We start from the raw sequence: 18757 nt of genomic DNA on the forward strand, positions 1-18757 counted from the left end.
AACATAAAGTTTTCTAGAGTTTCTTTTTACTTGTTTATAGCAATTCAAATTTTAACTGAACTGAATAGAGAGTAATTAACAGTGCAATTTTATAAAAATCCTTCTATTCTAATTTTTCAATGTTTAACCACAATAAATATCTTCTTTGGCAATTTTTATGTCCATACATATTTGGAAGTGGAGACTCAATGCAGAAAAGTCATATGTAGTATATACTCATCTATCATAGTAAAACACTAAGTAACATGAAACATGAAACACTAAGTAACATGAAATTCAAAGATTATCCAGGGCAATCTGGAATCTACTTAAATATTTTTCAGTACCCTCTGTATCATCTTGTGGTTCAGTAAGTATGAAATCTGTTAGAGTCTGAAAAGCTAGCCCTTGTATAATTTTCTTATTATTACTTTAGTTTGAATACTTCTGAACTTATGTTTTGAATGATTTTTTTTCAGGTGAATGTTCTTAAAATTGTTGATGAGCCAATGGAAGAGGGAGGAACAGAAAATTTACATGTAAGTGCTAATGTTAAAATTACATTTTATTTTATATTTTAAATAAGATTGTTGTAGCTTAGATATCATGGAATCTTCACTATCATCACAAGTGAACAAGTACACTCCATCTCAGACCTGAAGTCACTTCAGGTTGTTGACTTCTTCCTTCACCCCCATGTCATTGTAACATGATTTGGTAATATCAGTTTTGTTTTTGTTATAGGGACACATAGTTTTATAATTGAAGGCCAAAAGTTTGCCATCATCCAGTATTTTTATTCCCTTGTTTTGTTTCGCTTTATACCACAGGTGAGTGGTATAATTTGTACCTATGCTTCTTTCTCTGACTTCAGTTTAATATAATCCTCCAGTCCCATTCAAGGTGCTCAAAAGTTCAATATTTCACATTTTCTTAAAGCTATGTAATATTTATTTGTGCTTATATGCCACAATTCTATCCATTTCTCTTCTATTGGACATTTGGATATTTCTTGTATCTTGACTATTGTAATTTGATATTGCAATAAATATAGTTATGAATATACATTTTACAGTTTTTGTTATTGGGGTAAATACCTAGAAGTGAATCATTGGGTTATATGGAAAACAGTATTTTTTGTGAGAAGTCTCTATATTGATTTCTGTAGAGGCCAAACTCTAGACTGCACTCTCACCAACAGTGAATTAGGTTTCCTTTTTGCCACATCACAACAAACAGTGGTGTCCAGTTGTTTTGATGAAGGCCAATCTTTCCAGTGTGAGGTGATACCTCATTGTTGCTTTGGTTTGCATTTCTCTGATAATAAGTGATGATGAACAGTTTTTTTATGCCTGCAAAGCCTCCTGGTGAGTCTTCTTTGGGGAACTGCCAAACTTTTTCTCTATTTATATGGATTTATTTTTTGTGGTTGATGAACATTTTTTAATTATAATTTCTTTATTGTAGTATAATTATGTTGATCTAACTCCACAAATCACTGAGGTATGCCATCTAGAAATTCAAAAAGAGGAGAAATAAGCTACATTTCTACTTTTATAAGTACATAGTTGTCTCCTCAAGCTTGAATGAGAGAAGTTTTTCTTTATGAAAGAATTTTGCAGTTTTTATCTCTTTTTTATTTTTTAATTTTTTTATTAAAATTTTTTAATAGTGAGACATCATGAGGTACAGTTGCAGACTTACACATTTTTGTGCTTGGGTTTCAATTATACAATGATCAAATACCCATCCCTCCACCGAGGCCATTTCCCACCACCTTGGATCCCAGTATCCCTCCCCCCCATCCCCCCCCCATCCCACCCTGCCTCTGTGGCAGGGCATTCCCTTTTGTTCTCTCTCTCTTATCGGGTGTTGTGGTTTGCAAAAGAGGCACTGTCACTGTCACTGTCCTCCCATTGTTCATCAATTTGCTCCAGAGGGCCCAGTAATGTCTCCCTTTTGAGACTTGTTACTGTGTTTGGCATATCAAAGAACCTTGAGGCAAACCATACATTGTTTCTTTAATCCACATTGTTTCTTTACATCCACAGGCCAGTAATCTTGGCCTCACCTTTTACAAGCTACTTGGATTAGCACATCAAAGACCAGTCTGCTAGAGCTTGGAGCCTACTTCTCAAAGATCAGCCTGCCTGGAGCCAGGCATCTACATCCCCAAGATCAGGCCTGGTTTAGCACCTGGGATCTGCATACCTAAGACCAGCTTGGTTCCTGTGAGATAAGGGAAACTGCCTCAATATACTGAAATCATTTACTGAAGGAAGTTTGAAGGGGGGAAAGGTTCAGTCTTAACCAAGCTAGTCAGGACACACAGGAAAACTGCTTCTAGGACAGATTCTCATTTAGCAGATCAACCCACCCTAGAAAAGATTTCCTTGGATGTGTTTCTCCTCTCCTTGTCCGACCAACATATAAGCATACATAATATAAATCATTTTGTATGGACACAGTAAGAAATACTTTGAGCTTATAGAATTGCTCTCCTAGGGCCATCTCAATCTCAGACTGCAATGCTCAGGCCTATTCTTAGCAGCAGGGTCCTAGTCTTGTCGTTACTTTTGGATCATGACAGCATTTGCCTATGATCAAACTCTTAACCTATAGTTAAGAATCGTGGCACCTTGGCCTGGCCCATCGCGATGCCAGGGTAGCACATAACTTACTGGCCTGCCCTGGTTCCATCCAGTCCCATGTCGGGACCCTGTACTTGGGGCGCTAGGAAGTGAGGGCAACTGAGGCTTAAGTTGAGAAAGCAGATGCACGGGAGTAAATAATATTCAAAGCCAATTAAGTTCTAAGTTACAAAGCATAATATTAATTGTCTTCCTGTATCTATACAAAAAGGACATAGCATTAAAGCAAACTATTCAAAAGACATAAGGAGAGGAGAAAGGTAATATTAACTTACAGTACAAGTTCAGTGTCCTAGAAGGATGAGACCTTACAAATTGGTTGGGGAAGAGAGCATAGAAGTGGTTACGGACAAACAAAGTAATGGGAGTGACTCAGGAGCACTGTGATGGGTGCAACTTGATAAACCTAAGCTCCTTGTACGCCAACAAAATAGTGTTTTGTTTATCTTTTATATTAGCTCTTTATCTGATATACTATGTGAAAATATTTTTTTTCCTTTAGTAGGCTATACTTTTATTTTATCCTGATTTTATTTTACATTGCTAAAGCTTTTTTTCAGTTTAATGTCATCACATTTACTATTGATTACTTTCTATTTTCTTGATTAATAGAGAAAAATCAGTAAAAGCACATGTGTTTCATATCCTGCAGTGTTCTGCCTTGGTTTCCCTTAATGTATTTTATGGATTATAGAATAATCTTAAAATTATTAATATGTTTTGAACTATTTTATATGTATGGTGAGAGAAAGATATGGGGTTTTGGTTTTGGATGTGACTATCTAATTTTTCCAGTGCTATTTGTTGAGGAAGTTTTCCTGGCTCCATACCATGTACCCAACTCCTTAGTCATAGATTGTTTGTTCACATATATGAATGTTTATTTTTCTACTCTCAATTCCATTCAATTGATTTTAGGTCTACCAGTGTACCACTACCACTGTATAGTGGTGTATATACACAGGATACTTTTGATTGCATGTCATTGAAGTATAAATAATATTGGAGTGTAATATCTCCACTGTTCTTTTTGCTCCAAGTTACTTTTGCTGGTTAGGAGTTTTATTATTCCATACAACATTTAGTAGCAAATGTACAAATTTTTGTAGTGTTGGTCAAAATCCTTGAAAAATGTCATGTGAATTTTGGAGGACGTTACATTGAATCTGTATAATGCTTCAGATAGTGTGCTCATTTTGACAATATTATCCTTCTTGATCACTTGATCACTTGATATCCCATTTCTCATCGATTTGCTCAAGCGGGCACCAGTAATATCTCCATTTGTCCCTGTCACGTGCTAGTGTAGCCCAATGGCGTTTGCTCGCTACAGGAACAAGAAGAGCCTCAAACCGTTTGTTCAGGGTCTTGAAGAAGAAATCTGACCATCGAATAGGTAGGCAGCTATGCATTCTTTTTTTTTAATTTTTATAAGTGAAACACCATGAGATACAGTTGTTGACTTACAATGTTTGGGGCTTGGATTTCAGTTGTACAATGATCGAGTACCCATCCCTCCACCAGTGCCCATTCTCCACCACACTATCCCAGTGTCGCTCCCATACCCCATCCCCCCAACCCCCTCTGCCTCTGGGGCAGGGGATTCCCTTTTTTACTCTCTCTCCTTTTGGGAGGTGTGGTTTGCAAAAGAGGCATTGAGTGGCAGTCATGTTCGGTTTATAGTCTACTTTCAGCATGCATCTCCCATCCTGGGAGGATAGTCGCAAGTCCCTTTATTTGGTGCTCTGGTCTCTCTAAACTGAATTTTCCCCTAGCGTGTGTGGCTAGCCTCCAGTCCATGGAATGAACCTCCTGGTACTTATCTCACCTATTCTTGGGTGTTAGTCTAGTATTTTGTTACTTTCTATTTCCCCAGATGGATGAAATCTTTCTATGTCTGTTCCTGTCTTTCTGACTCATTTCGCTTAGCATGATACTTTCTATGTAGTACCACTAGTATGTAAATTTCATGACTTCATCTTTTCTGACAGCTACATAGTATTCCATTGTGTAGATGTATCAAAGTTTCTTTAACCAGTCATATGTTCTCAGGCACTCAGGTTTTTTCCAGATTCTGGCTATTGTAAAGAGTGCTGCAATGAAGAAACAATTGCAGATGTCACTTTGACTATACTTTTTTGCCTCTCTGGGATATATTCTCAGGAGTGGTCATGCTGGGTCAAAAGGGAGCTCAATTTCTAATATTTTGAGGATCGTCCATACTGTTTTCCAAAAGGGCCAAACCAGTTAGCATTCCCACCAGCAGTGAAGGAGGGTCCCTTTCTCTCCACATCTGCGCCAACACTGGTTGCTTTTGTTCTTTTGGATGTGGGCCGGTCTGGTGTGAGATATCTCATTGTTGTTTTTTTTTTTTTTTTTTTTTATAATTTATTTATTTATTGAATCACTGTGGGAAAAGTTACAGAGCTTTCGGGTTTAGGTCTCAGTCATGTAGATACCGAACACATTTCCCTTTACCAATACTCATTTTTAACCCCGAACCCCAATAGACCCCCACCTCCCACCCCTCCCAATTCTTGTGAGGTAGATGAGTTCTAGTTAATACTCTATCTACTTTGACTAGATAGGTTATTTCGATAGAAGATGCACAATTATTGTTAAGAGTTTACGACCCACCCCCCCCCCAATCAGACATGCTGAAACAGCGTTGTGAAATGATTTGCTTTCTACAACTTGGTTTAAGAATAAAATGATGTTTTGGATTTCTGCTATTTTGCTTATTAACCCTGGAAGAATTTCTATTAAAAGTTAGATAGTTAAGAGATTGGTTTCTGTGTCCAGGAGTCGTGGCCGTGCCGGAGAGCCGCTCGTGGGGGGCAGCTGGCGACCCCGGTGGGGCGTGGGGGACGGCCCACAAAGCCCCCCTTCCCATGAGGTCCCCGCTGCTCCCCCCCCCCGAGCCCGGCTCAAACCCGCTTTCCACAAGGCTCCCGTGCGGCCGCCATCTTTCTTTCCAGAGAGGAACGGGCGGGCTGGTCAACGCCCTTCCCCCTCCGGGCAGGCTTGGTGGCGCGGATCAACACAAGTCCATTTGCTTTTCTGCTCCAAGCGGCTGGTTCTCTGTGCTAAGTCCTTGTGCCTCCGGGGCCGTGGCCGTGCCGGAGAGCCGCTCGTGGGGGGCAGCTGGCGACCCCGGTGGGGCGTGGGGGACGGCCCACAAAGCCCCCCTTCCCATGAGGTCCCCGCTGCTCCCCCCCCCCGAGCCCGGCTCAAACCCGCTTTCCACAAGGCTCCCGTGCGGCCGCCATCTTTCTTTCCAGAGAGGAACGGGCGGGCTGGTCAACGCCCTTCCCCCTCCGGGCAGGCTTGGTGGCGCGGATCAACACAAGTCCATTTGCTTTTCTGCTCCAAGCGGCTGGTTCTCTGTGCTAAGTCCTTGTGCCTCCGGGGCCGTGGCCGTGCCGGAGAGCCGCTCGTGGGGGGCAGCTGGCGACCCCGGTGGGGCGTGGGGGACGGCCCACAAAGCCCCTCTTCCCATGAGGTCCCCGCTGCTCCCCCCCCCGAGCCCGGCTCAAACCCGCTTTCCACAAGGCTCCCGTGCGGCCGCCATCTTTCTTTCCAGAGAGGAACGGGCGGGCTGGTCAACGCCCTTCCCCCTCCGGGCAGGCTTGGTGGCACGGATCAACACAAGTCCATTTGCTTTTCTGCTCCAAGCGGCTGGTTCTCTGTGCTAAGTCCTTGTGCCTCCGGGGCCGTGGCCGTGCCGGAGAGCCGCTCGTGGGGGGCAGCTGGCGACCCCGGTGGGGCGTGGGGGACGGCCCACAAAGCCCCCCTTCCCATGAGGTCCCCGCTGCTCCCCCCCCCGAGCCCGGCTCAAACCCGCTTTCCACAAGGCTCCCGTGCGGCCGCCATCTTTCTTTCCAGAGAGGAACGGGCGGGCTGGTCAACGCCCTTCCCCCTCCGGGCAGGCTTGGTGGCGCGGATCAACACAAGTCCATTTGCTTTTCTGCTCCAAGCGGCTGGTTCTCTGTGCTAAGTCCTTGTGCCTCCGGGGCCGTGGCCGTGCCGGAGAGCCGCTCGTGGGGGGCAGCTGGCGACCCCGGTGGGGCGTGGGGGACGGCCCACAAAGCCCCCCTTCCCATGAGGTCCCCGCTGCTCCCCCCCCCGAGCCCGGCTCAAACCCGCTTTCCACAAGGCTCCCGTGCGGCCGCCATCTTTCTTTCCAGAGAGGAACGGGCGGGCTGGTCAACGCCCTTCCCCCTCCGGGCAGGCTTGGTGGCGCGGATCAACACAAGTCCATTTGCTTTTCTGCTCCAAGCGGCTGGTTCTCTGTGCTAAGTCCTTGTGCCTCCGGGGCCGTGGCCGTGCCGGAGAGCCGCTCGTGGGGGGCAGCTGGCGACCCCGGTGGGGCGTGGGGGACGGCCCACAAAGCCCCCCTTCCCATGAGGTCCCCGCTGCTCCCCCCCCCCGAGCCCGGCTCAAACCCGCTTTCCACAAGGCTCCCGTGCGGCCGCCATCTTTCTTTCCAGAGAGGAACGGGCGGGCTGGTCAACGCCCTTCCCCCTCCGGGCAGGCTTGGTGGCGCGGATCAACACAAGTCCATTTGCTTTTCTGCTCCAAGCGGCTGGTTCTCTGTGCTAAGTCCTTGTGCCTCCGGGGCCGTGGCCGTGCCGGAGAGCCGCTCGTGGGGGGCAGCTGGCGACCCCGGTGGGGCGTGGGGGACGGCCCACAAAGCCCCCCTTCCCATGAGGTCCCCGCTGCTCCCCCCCCCGAGCCCGGCTCAAACCCGCTTTCCACAAGGCTCCCGTGCGGCCGCCATCTTTCTTTTCTCATTGTTGTTTTGATCTCGATCTCCCTGATGATTAATTATGTAGAGCATTTTCTCATGTGCCTTTTTGCCATTTGATTTCTTCTTTGAGAAAATGTATGTTCATTTCGTCGCCCCATTTTTTGATAGGGTTGAATGTTATCTTCTTGTGGAGTTCAACCAGTATATCCTGGATATGAACTCCTTGTTGGATCTGTATTGGGCGGATATCCTTTCCCATTCTGTAGACTGTCTTTGTATTTAGGTCACTGTCTCTTTGGACTTGCAGAAGCTTCTCAGTTCAAGATAGTCTCGTTTGTCTATCTCTGTTTTCACTAGCTTGGCCAGTGGTGTGACATCGTTGAAAATACCGTTGGCTTTAATGTCGTGGAGGGTTTTACCAACCTTATCTTCAATGTACCTTATGGATTCCGGTCTGATGTTGAGGTCTTTAATCAGTTTTGATCTTACTTTTGTATATGGGGTTAGGCAGAGGTCTGTGCCCACTTTTTGCTTGTAGTTTTCCAGTTTTGCCATCACAATTTGTTAAAGAGGCTTCCCTTGCTCCACTTTACATTTCTTGCTCCCTTAACAAAGATTAGATGATTATATGTTTGGGGGTGAGATGTCCGTATATTAAACCCTGTCCCATTGGTCTACAGCTCTGCCTTTGTTACAGTACCATGCTGTTTTAATTATTACTGCTTTGTAATAGTGTTTGAAGTAAGAGAGGTTGATTTCTCCCATTTTCTTTTTCCCAAGAATTGCTTTAGCTATTCATGGGAGCTTACTGTTCCATATGAATTTCAGGAGTGTTTGCTCCATTTCTTTGAAGAATGTCATGGGTATAGATATAGGGATTGCATTGAATTTGTACAATGCTTTGGGAAATGTTGCCATTTTGACAATGTTAATTCTCCCGATCCATGAGCAAGTGATATTTTTCAATTTTCGCGTTTCCCGTTTTATTTCATGAAGTAGCGCTTTGGCCAGGCCCATCTCGATGGCAGGGTAGTACATAGCTTACCACTTGCCCTGGTTCCATCCAGTCCCTCTTTGGGACCCTGATTTTGGGGGCTCTAGGAAGTAAAGGCAGCTGAGGCTTAGGTGAGAGAAGAGATGCCCAGGAGGGAAATATCACTGAGAGTCACATTACAAAAGCATGTCTTCTTGTGTTCATACAAAAAGGACATTGCTCTTAATAAACTATGCAAAGGACTTAGGGAGAAGAGAAAAAAAACAATATTTACAAGTCAACAGAGCACAGAGAGAGAAGTTACAAATAAACACAGAGGAATGGGAACACTGTGATGGGAGCAACCCAATAAACCTAAACTACCTGAGACTATGCAGGAAGGACAAAACAGTGTTATTCTACAGAGGTGGAAAGAAATAATAAAAATCAGAGCAGAAATTAATGAGATTGAATCTCCCCCCCAAAAATTCCAAAAGATCAATGAAACCAAGAGCTGATTCTCTGAAAAATAAAATTGATAAGCCACTAGCAAGATTCACAAAGAGAGACAGAGAGAGGAAGAGAGTGAGAATAGAGAGAAAAACCCTTAATAAACTGAATCAGAAATGAAAGGGAGGCATCACAACAGAAACCACGGAAATTCAAAAGATCATCAGAGATTACTTTGAAAATCTTTATGGCATGAAAGGAGATCCTTGAAGAAATGGGTAAATTTATGGGCTCATACCTCGAAGGCTGTACCAAGAAGATTTGGAACACCTAAACAGACCCATCACTTTCAAATAAATTGAAATGGTAATGAAAAGTCTTCCAAAAAACAACTCCCCAGGTCCAGATAGATTCACTAGAGAACTCTTTAAAACATTTAAAGAGAACCTTCTGCCAATCCTCTTTAAGATTTTTACAGGAAATTGAAGAAGAAGAAACACTTCCAAATAGTTTCTATGAGGCAAATATCACCCTGATATTCAAAGCAGACAGAGAAACACCCCCCCCCCCCCCCCAAAATGACAGACCGATATCCCTGATGAACATAGGTGCAGAGGTCCTCAACAAAATACTAGAAAATAGAATCCAACAACTCATTAAAAATATCATACTCCATGACCAATTAGGATTCATCCTGGGGATGCAAGGATGGTTTAACATTCGCATGTCAATCATTATAATGCAACATATCAATAAAAGAAAAGATAAAAGCCATGTGATGAATATTAGTAGATGTAAGCAAGCTTTGACAAGATCCAGACCCCATTCATGATGAAAATTCTCAACAAGATGGGAGTTGAAGGAACTTTACTAAATATAGTCAAAGCTACTTACCACAAGTTCACAACAAGAATTATCCTTGATGGGAAAATACAAAAAGCCTTTACTCAAAGATCAGGCAAAAGACAAAGTTACCCAATCTCGCCATTTCTATTCAATACAGCTGTGGATGTACTTGCCATAGCTAATAGGCAATATAAAGATATCAACGGCATCCAAATAGGAAAGGAAGAAGTCAAGCTATCATTTGCAGATGACATGATACTATACTTAAAGAATCTTAAAGAATGTAAAAAAAAACTCCTAGAAATAATCGATTTATATGGTAGAATAGCAGGCTACAAAAGCAATTCCCAAAAGTCCATGGATTTTCTATATTCAAATAATGAAAGAGAACAGATATTTAAAAAAAATTTCATTCACAATTGTTCCTCAGAAAATCAAGTACCTCAGAGTTATCTTAACTAAGTAGGTAAGGACCTGTAGAAAGAAAACTATAAAACACTATTCCGAGAATTAAAAGAGGGCACAAAGAAACAGAGACACATCCCCTGCTCATGGATTGGGAGAATTGACATTGTAAAAATATCAATACTCCCCAAAGCATTATATAGATTCATTGTGGTCTCTATAAGGATACCCATGACTTTTTTTACAAAAAAAAATAGACCACAACACACTCCTGAAATTTATATGGGACCAGTAAATCCCAAGGAATAGCTAAAACAATCCTTGGGAAATAGAAGATAGGAAACAGCACCTTGCCCCAATCTCAAACTGTACTACAAAACAGTAGTAATTAAAACAGCATGTCATTGTAATAGAAACAGACCCACAGAACAATACAATATAGTTGAGTATTCTGACTTAGACCCTCAAATATGTGAACATTTAATCTTTGATAAAGGAGCAACCTTATCACACCAAGCTCTCGGAAGAGAAAAAAGCAGAGTCTCCTACCCCGTGCCTGACTGTCCTCCCCAGGACCCGACAGCTAAGACCTCCAGGACCCAGCCAAAGCCATGCTGAGACCACTCTCCACACGGTTGGATGAGCCTCACGCATAAGTAAGCTGGCAGAGGTACCCAGGTGTGCGGGACCTGGGACTGAGATCTCCAAGTCTGCACGGTTTGGGACTGGGCCTTTCAGTAGATAGACAGTTACACCCAACAACAGCCGGGTAACCCAAACAGCGGCCAGGATCCAGAGATTATCACACCAAGCTCCCAAAAGCGAGTGGCTGCATTTGCGGCCGCGTGACTTCTTATTATCTAATTCTTGCTTGCAGAGAACCCAGCAGGCTACAGGGAGCATCATAACAGCATATATGGCTGAATAGGAACACCTGTAAAGTTTGTGTTTTCAGGCTACTGAGAATATCCTACACACACCACAGAGCCTGGCAAGCTTTCCGTGGTATATTCGATATGCCAAATCCATTAAAAAAAAAAAAAAGGATCTCATTCCCCTGACGCTGAATACGGCAGAGTTGAGAAGGATGTGGAAGGAGAGGGTGATAAAATCTTAAGGCCGAACTAGGCTGCCAAGCTGAAGAAAGAATAAAATGACTGCCTGTACTTTCAATGCACATACACTGGCATCTGATGCATCCATCGAGGACCTGATGGTACAAGTGTGAAAGATCAAGTACGACATCATTGGTCTGACCGAGACGAGAAGGCATCAATCACATCATGCCTTTTCGACACTGGAGAAGAACTGTTCCTTGGAACATGTGACAAAAGAGGCGTCGGTGGTGTCGGTATTCTTGTCAACACGAACTTAGCCATGAGCATTGACTCACTAGATTGCCTAACAACCCGAATCGGACAATTGCACTTGAATAGATGTGACTCACTGCCGGCAATTTTTATCTTCGTTGTCTATGCAACAACATCCAATTATGGTGAAGGAGAAATTGAGAAGTTCTACATGGAGCTGGAGAAATTCTATAAAGAAGACCACACCTTCTACAAGATCCTTGTCGGTGATTTTAATGCCAAGATAGGACCTTGAAGATCAGCCAAAGAACTCCACATTGGGACCCATGGTCTAGAATGGAAGGAACAGGGTGACAGACTGAGTTCATCATGTAAACCAAGACCATCCATGGTAACTTACACTTCCAAAAGGCCGAATCTGAACGTTGGACATGGGAGTCTCCTGGTGGACGGTTCCACAACGAAATTGACCACATCATATTCAATTGACGGTTTTGCCTGACCGATGTTACTGTTGTTCCAAAATTCCAAATGGGAATATATTCAGTATATTCAGTATATTCAACTCTGTTCCATTGGTCTGCATCTCTGCCTTTGTTCCAGTACCATGCTGTTTTAATTATTACTGCCTTGTAGTAGAGATTGAAGTTAGGGAGGTTGATTCCTCCCATTTTCTTTTTCCCAAGAATTGCTTTAGCTATTCGTGGGGGCTTATTGTTCCATATGAATTTCAGGAGTGTTTGCCCCATTTCTTTGAAGAATGTCATGGGTATCCTTATAGGGATTGCATTGAATTGGTACAATGCTTTGGGAGGTATTGCCGTTTTGACAATGTTAATTCTCCCGACCCATGAGCAGGGGATATCTTTCCATTTTCTCATGTCCTCTTTTATTTCCTGAAGTTGCGTTTTGTAGTTTTCTTTGTACGGGTCCTTTACTTCCTTAGTTAAGCTGATTCCTAGGTACTTGATTTTCTGGGGCACAATTGTGAACGGGACTGTTTTTTTTTCATGTCACTTTCTTCTCTCTCACTGATTGTGTATAGGAAAGCCGTGGACTTCTGGTTATTGATTTTATAGCCTGCAACTATTGTCTAGGAGTTTCTTGATGGAGGTTATAGGGTTCTCTAAGTATAGTATCATATCGTCTGAGAATAGTGAGAGTTTGATTTCCTCCTTTCCTACCTGGATGCCCTTAATTCAAAAGTAAGATCAAAATGGATTAAAGACCTCAATGTCAGACTGGAATCCATAAGGTATATTGAAGAAAAAGTTGGCAAAACCGTCCATGACATTGAAGCTAATGGTATCTTCAAAGATGTCACGCCACTGCCCGAGCAAGTGAAAACAGAGATAGATAAATGTGACTATCTTAAACTAAGATGGGTCTGCACCTCAAAAGAAACAGTGACCTAAATACAAAGACAGTCTACAGAATGGGAAAGGATATTCGCCGAATACACATCTGATAAGGGGTTGATATCAAGGATATATAAAGTAGTGGTTGAACTCCACAAGAAGAAAACGTCCAACCCCATCAAAAAATGGGGCAATGAAATGAACAGAAAGTTTCTCAAAGAAGAAATTGAATGGCAAAAAGGCACATGAGAAAATGCTCTACATCAGTAATCATCCCGGAGATGCAGATCAAATCCACAATGAGATAACATCTCACACCTTAGAGACTGGCCCACATCCAAAAGAAGAAAAGCAACAGATGCTGGCATGGATGTGGTGAGAAAGGAACACTCCTTCACTGCTGGTGGGAATGCCGACTAGTTCAGCCCTTTTGGAAAACAGTATGGACGATTCTCAAAAAATTAGAAATCTAGCTCCCATTTGATCCAGCAATACCACTCATGGGAATATATCCCAGAGAGGCAAAAAAGTATAGTCGAAGTGACATCTGCAATTGTCTGTTCATTGCAGCACTCTTTACAATAGCCAGAGTCTGGAAAAAACCTGAATGCCCAAGAACAGATGACTAGTTAAAGAAACTTTGGTACATCTACAGAATGGAGTACTATTTAGCTGTTAGAAAAGATAAAGTCATGAAATTTACATACAAGTGGTACAACATAGAAAGTATCATGCTAAGCGAAATGAGTCAGAAGGAGAGGGATAGACATAAAAAGATTGCATTCATCTGGGGGACATAAAGTAAAGAAATAGGAGATTAATACCCAAGAATAGCCAAGATCAGTATCAGGAGGATTACTTCATGGTGTAGAGGCCAGCCGGGCATGCTAGGTTAAAGGGCGGCTCAGATAGTGAAGGGAGCACCAAATAAAGGGTGTTTGGAAGATCCTTCCAGGTTGGGAGATGCATGTTGAAAGTAGATTATATACCGAACATGTTTGCCAATCATTGCCTCTTTTGCAGACCACAACACCCAAAAGGAGAGAGAGAACAAAAGTGAATGCCCTGCCACAGAGTCAGGGTCGAATGGGGGGGACCTGGGATCCATGGTGGTGGAAAATGGGCACTGGTGGAGGGATGGGTATTTTATCATTGCATAATCAAACCCAAGCTTAAAAATTTGTAAGTCTACAACTGTACCTCCTGGTGTTTCACTAATAAAAATTAATAATAATAAAAAAGTCCTATTGTTTTATTTACTTTCCAAAAATTTAATTTTTTATAATACCATGAATTACACAATTACTCAGTTGTTTTTTTTTACACATGATCTTCCATCAACAATCCTACTACCAGTCTCCATCTGCCAGTGTTTCCAGATTCTCTCTCTTACTTCCACTGACCCAGCCTGCCATGTTGAGAGCCACGATTTAAATTTAGTTATTACGGTTTGAGTCTCAATATTTGTATTGTTGATTCTGTGGTTTGGATATTTAGCTATCATTCCATAACACTTGACCCTTGCACTAATTGCTTCCCATGTATCTCTTCTCCCCTTTCCTTTCACTCTATTTCTTTCCTTCTCCTACTTATACTTTTGTTGATGTCTTTTTTCTTATATGTTAGTTGTTTTTTTAAAAAATATCTTTATCCTCATTTGTTATATACATGCTAATCATTATTAGGTCATCTTCATTGATCCCTTTATCAGTATATAATGTCCACCTATATCTTTTATTTCCTTTAAAGTTAGAACTCAATTTTGTCTTATATAAATAAACTTGTCTTGCCATTTTTAGACTATTTACATACGTGTATTTTTACGACCCTTAATTTTAGCCTGTGGTAATCTATGAAATTTAGGTAATCACCTGTAAGCAGTAGCAGATTATATTTTGTTTATTGGTTATGAAGTTGCCACTTGTGAGTTCATTCATTAATAATTAAATAAAGTAATGTTATGAGAAATTTATTACCATTTTCATGTAAATTTTGGTTCTTTTTGCAATTTATTTGTATATTCTGTTTGTCCCACTAGTAATTTGATATTCTTGTTTTTCAGTTGTTAATTTTCATTTGTCCTTTTTTCTGTTTCTTTTATTCTTTTTCGTTAAAATTAACACATAGTTTACATATAAAATTTTACATTTATTTCCCATTTTTACTTTAATCCTGGGCTGAAGCAATAGCACAGTGATAGGGCGTTTGCCTTGCATGTAGCCAGCCCGGCCGACCCGGGTTCGATTCCTCCGCCCTTTTCCGAAAGCCTGGCAAGGTACCGAGAGTATCTCACCCGCACAGCAAAGGCTGGCAAGATGCCCATGATGTATTTGATAATGCCAAAACACAGTAACAACAAGTCTCACAATCGAGAGATTACTGGGCCCACTTGAGCAAATCGATGAACAGGAGGACAGTTATACAGTTCTTCTTTAAAACTACCAAATCTTGACCTCTTTCTGAAGATCAAATTATCACTGTACTTCTTTCCTATATTTTATGTTTTTTTGTAAAGCAGTACGCCAGCAGTACTCAGTAATTATTCTTGCTTTTGTGCTCAGGAATCGCTCTCGGTGATGCTCTGGGTGTCAATATGGTTCTGGTGATAGAATGTGTAAAGCATACAACTTACATACTGTTATTTGTTTTCTTTGTAATTTTTATTATTTTTAAACATTTCACTCTTTTTACTAGATTTTCATTGCCTTTTTTGTTTGTTTGGGGCCACATCGTCAAACACAGTGTTTACTCCTGGCTCTATGAATTATTCCTCAGGGCACCATATGGGTACTCGGGATCGAAACTGGGTCAGGAGCATGAAAGGCAAATGCCCTACCCACTGTACTAATTAATGTTCCAGCCCCAACTTTTATTGCCTATTATAAATAATCATTTGGTTTTTTTTATTAAAATTTTTTTAATAGTGAGACATCATGAGGTACAGTTGCAGACTTACACATTTTTGTGTTTGGGTTTCAATTATACAATAATCAAATACCAATCCCTCCACCGAGGCCATTTCCCACCACCACGGATCCCAGTATCCCTCCCACCCCCCATCCCCCCATCCCACCCAGCCTCTGTGGCAGAGCATTCCCTTTTGTTCTCTCTCTTATTGGGAGTTGTGGTTTGCAAAAGAGACAATGGGGTGACAATCATGTTTAGTCTATAGTCTACCTTCCGCATGCTTCTTCCATCCTGGAATGATCCTCCCAACACCTTTATTTGGTGTTCCCTTCTTTATCTGAACTCCCTTTTCCCCTAGTATGTGTGGTTGGCCTCCAAGCCATGGAGTAAAATTCCTGGTCCTAATCTCGGCCATTCTTGGGTGTTAGTCTCCTATTTTGTTGCTTTATGTTTCCCAGATGAATGCAATCTTTCTATGTCTATCCTTTTCTTTCTGAGTCATTTTGCTTAACATGATACTTTCCGTGTAGTACCACTTGTATGCAAATTTTGTGACTTTGTCTTTTCTAACAGCTACATAGTATTCCATTGTGTAAATGTACCAAAGTTTCTTTAACCAGTCATCTGTTCTCGGGCACTCAGGTTTTTTCCAGATTCTGGCTATTGTAAAGAGTGCTGTAATAAACAGACAATTGCAGATGTCACTTCGACTATACTTTTTTGCCTCTCTGGGATATATTCCCATGAGTGGTATTGCTGGATCAAATGGGAGCTAGATTTCTAATTTTTTGAGAATCGTCCATACTGTTTTCCAAAAGGGCTGAACCGGTCGGCATTCCCACCAGCAGTGAAGGAGTGTCTCTTTCTCACCACATACGCGCCAGCACCGGTTGCTTTTGTTCTTGTGGATATGGGCCAGTATCTGTGGTGTGAAGTGATATCTCACTGTGGTTTTGATCTGCATTTCCCTGATGATTAATGGTGTGGAGCATTGTCTCATGTGCCTGTTAGCCATTTGAATGTCTTCTTTGTGTAAATTTCTATTCATTTCATCTTCCCATTTTTGATGTGGTTGAATGTTTTCTTTTTGTAGAGTTCAACCAGTACTTTGTATATCCTTGACATTAACCCCTTATCAGATGTGTATTTGGCGAATATCCTTTTCCATTCTGTAGACTGTCTTTGTATTTTGGTCACTGTTTTTTTAATTTATTTTTTATTTTTAGTGAAACACCATGAGGTACAGTTGTAGATTTACAATTTTTTGCGCTTGGGTTTCGATTATACAATGATCAAATGCCCATCCCTCCACCAGTGCCCATTTTCCACCACCATGGATAATATCCCTCCCACCCCCATTCCTCCCATCTCACCCTGCCTCTGTGGAAGGGCAATCCCTTGTGTTCTCTCTCTCCTTTTGAGTGTTGTGATCTGCAAAAGAGGCTTTGAGTGGCAAACATGTTCAGTCCATAGTCTACTTTCAACATGCTTCTCCCCTCCTGGGAGGATCCTCCAAACACCCTTTATTTGGTGCTCCCTTCTCCATCTAAGCTGCCCTTTCCCCTAGAATGCCTGGCTGGCCTCTAAGCTATAGAGTAATCCTCCTGGTGTTGATCTCAGCTATTCTTGGGTATTAATCTCATGAAATTTATATACAAGTGGTACAACATGGAAAGTATCATGCTAAGTGAAATGAGTCACAAAGAAAGTGATAGACATAGAAAGATTGCATTCATCTGGGGAATATAAAGAAACAAAATATGAGGTCACTGTTTCTTTTGAGGTGCAGAAGCTTCTTAATTTAAGATAGTCCCATTTGTGTATCTCTGTTTTCACTTCCCTAGCCAAAGTCGGGATAGAGGGGACTTTCCTCAATATAGTTAAAGCCATCTACCACAAGCCTAGAAGCATCGTCCTCAATGGCAAAAAACTGAGAGCCTTCCCTCTAAGATCAGGGACGAGACAAAGATGTCCACTCTCTCCACTGCTGTTCAATATAGTACTGGAAGTACTTGCAATAGCGATTAGGCAAGAAAAAGATATTAGGTGCATCCAGGTAGGAAAGGAAGAAATCAAGCTCTCACTATTCGCAGATGATATGATACTATACTTAGAGAATCCTAAAACCTCTACCAAGAAACTTTTAGAAACAATAGGCTTATATCGTTAAGTGGCAGGCTATAAAATCAATACCCAAAAGTCCATGGCTTTCCTATATGCAAATAGTGAAAGAAAAGAAACTGACATGAAGAAAACAATCCCGTTTTCAATTGTGCTCCAGAAAATCAAGTATCTGGAATCACCTTAACTAAGGAAGTAAAGGGCCTGTACAAAGAAAACTACAAAACTCTACTTCAGGAAATAAAAGAGGATATGAGGAAATGGAAAAATATCCACTGTTCATGGATCGGGAGAGTTGACATTGTCAAAAAGGCAATACTTCCCAAAGCACTGTATAAATTCAACGCAATCCCTATAAGGATACCCATGACATTCTTCAAAGAAGTGGAGCAAACACTCCTGAAATTTATACGGAACAATAAGACCCCACGAGTAGCTAAAGCAATTCTTGGGAAAAAGAAAATGGGAGGAATCAACCTCCCTAACTTCAAGCTCTACTACAAAGCAGTAATAATTAAAAAAGCATGGTACTGGAACAACGGAAGAGCTGTAGACCAATGCAACAGGGCTGAATATACTGACATCTCCCCCCAAGCATACGAGCATCTAATCTTCGATAAGGGGGCAAGAAAATTGAAGTCGAGCAGGGAAAGCGTTTTTAACAAATTGTGCTGGCAAAACTGGACGGCTACATGCAAAAAAAATGGGCTCAGAACTCTGCCTAACTCCATTTACAAAAGTAAGATCTAAGTGGATTAAATACGTCAACATCAGATTGAAATCTATAAGGTACATTGAGGAAAAGGTTCGCAAAACCTTCCATGACGTAGAAGCTAATGGTGTCTTCAGAGATGTCATTTGGTGTTTCTTGCAATGCTGGTTTAGTGGTAGTGTATTCTTTTAGCTGCTGTTTGTTTTGGAACCTTTCACAATTCTTTGAATTTGAGTTTTATCTTAGCTGGATAAAAGATTCTTGGCTGGTGGGGTATTTTAATCAATCAATGCCC

General features: G+C 41.8%; 1 protein-coding gene across 4 annotated transcripts in view; it reads left to right on the top strand.

The window, feature by feature from the left end:
* The first annotated feature begins 462 nt into the window (after nucleotides 1-462).
* Nucleotides 463-18757, top strand: part of RPS6KA6 (ribosomal protein S6 kinase A6) — a 245187-nt gene continuing 226892 nt past the window's right edge. For all 4 annotated transcript variants that reach the window (XM_056124119.1, XM_056124120.1, XM_056124121.1 and 1 more), the window contains exon 1: nucleotides 463-518. In XM_056124119.1, the coding sequence (XP_055980094.1) occupies nucleotides 489-518 (30 nt within the window). In that variant the 5' untranslated portion in view covers nucleotides 463-488. The remainder of the gene's footprint in view (nucleotides 519-18757) is intronic.

Source organism: Sorex fumeus, unplaced genomic scaffold (genome assembly GCF_029834395.1).
Source record: "Sorex fumeus unplaced genomic scaffold, SorFum_2.1 ptg000050l, whole genome shotgun sequence".
Taxonomy (NCBI): Eukaryota; Metazoa; Chordata; class Mammalia; order Eulipotyphla; family Soricidae; genus Sorex; species Sorex fumeus.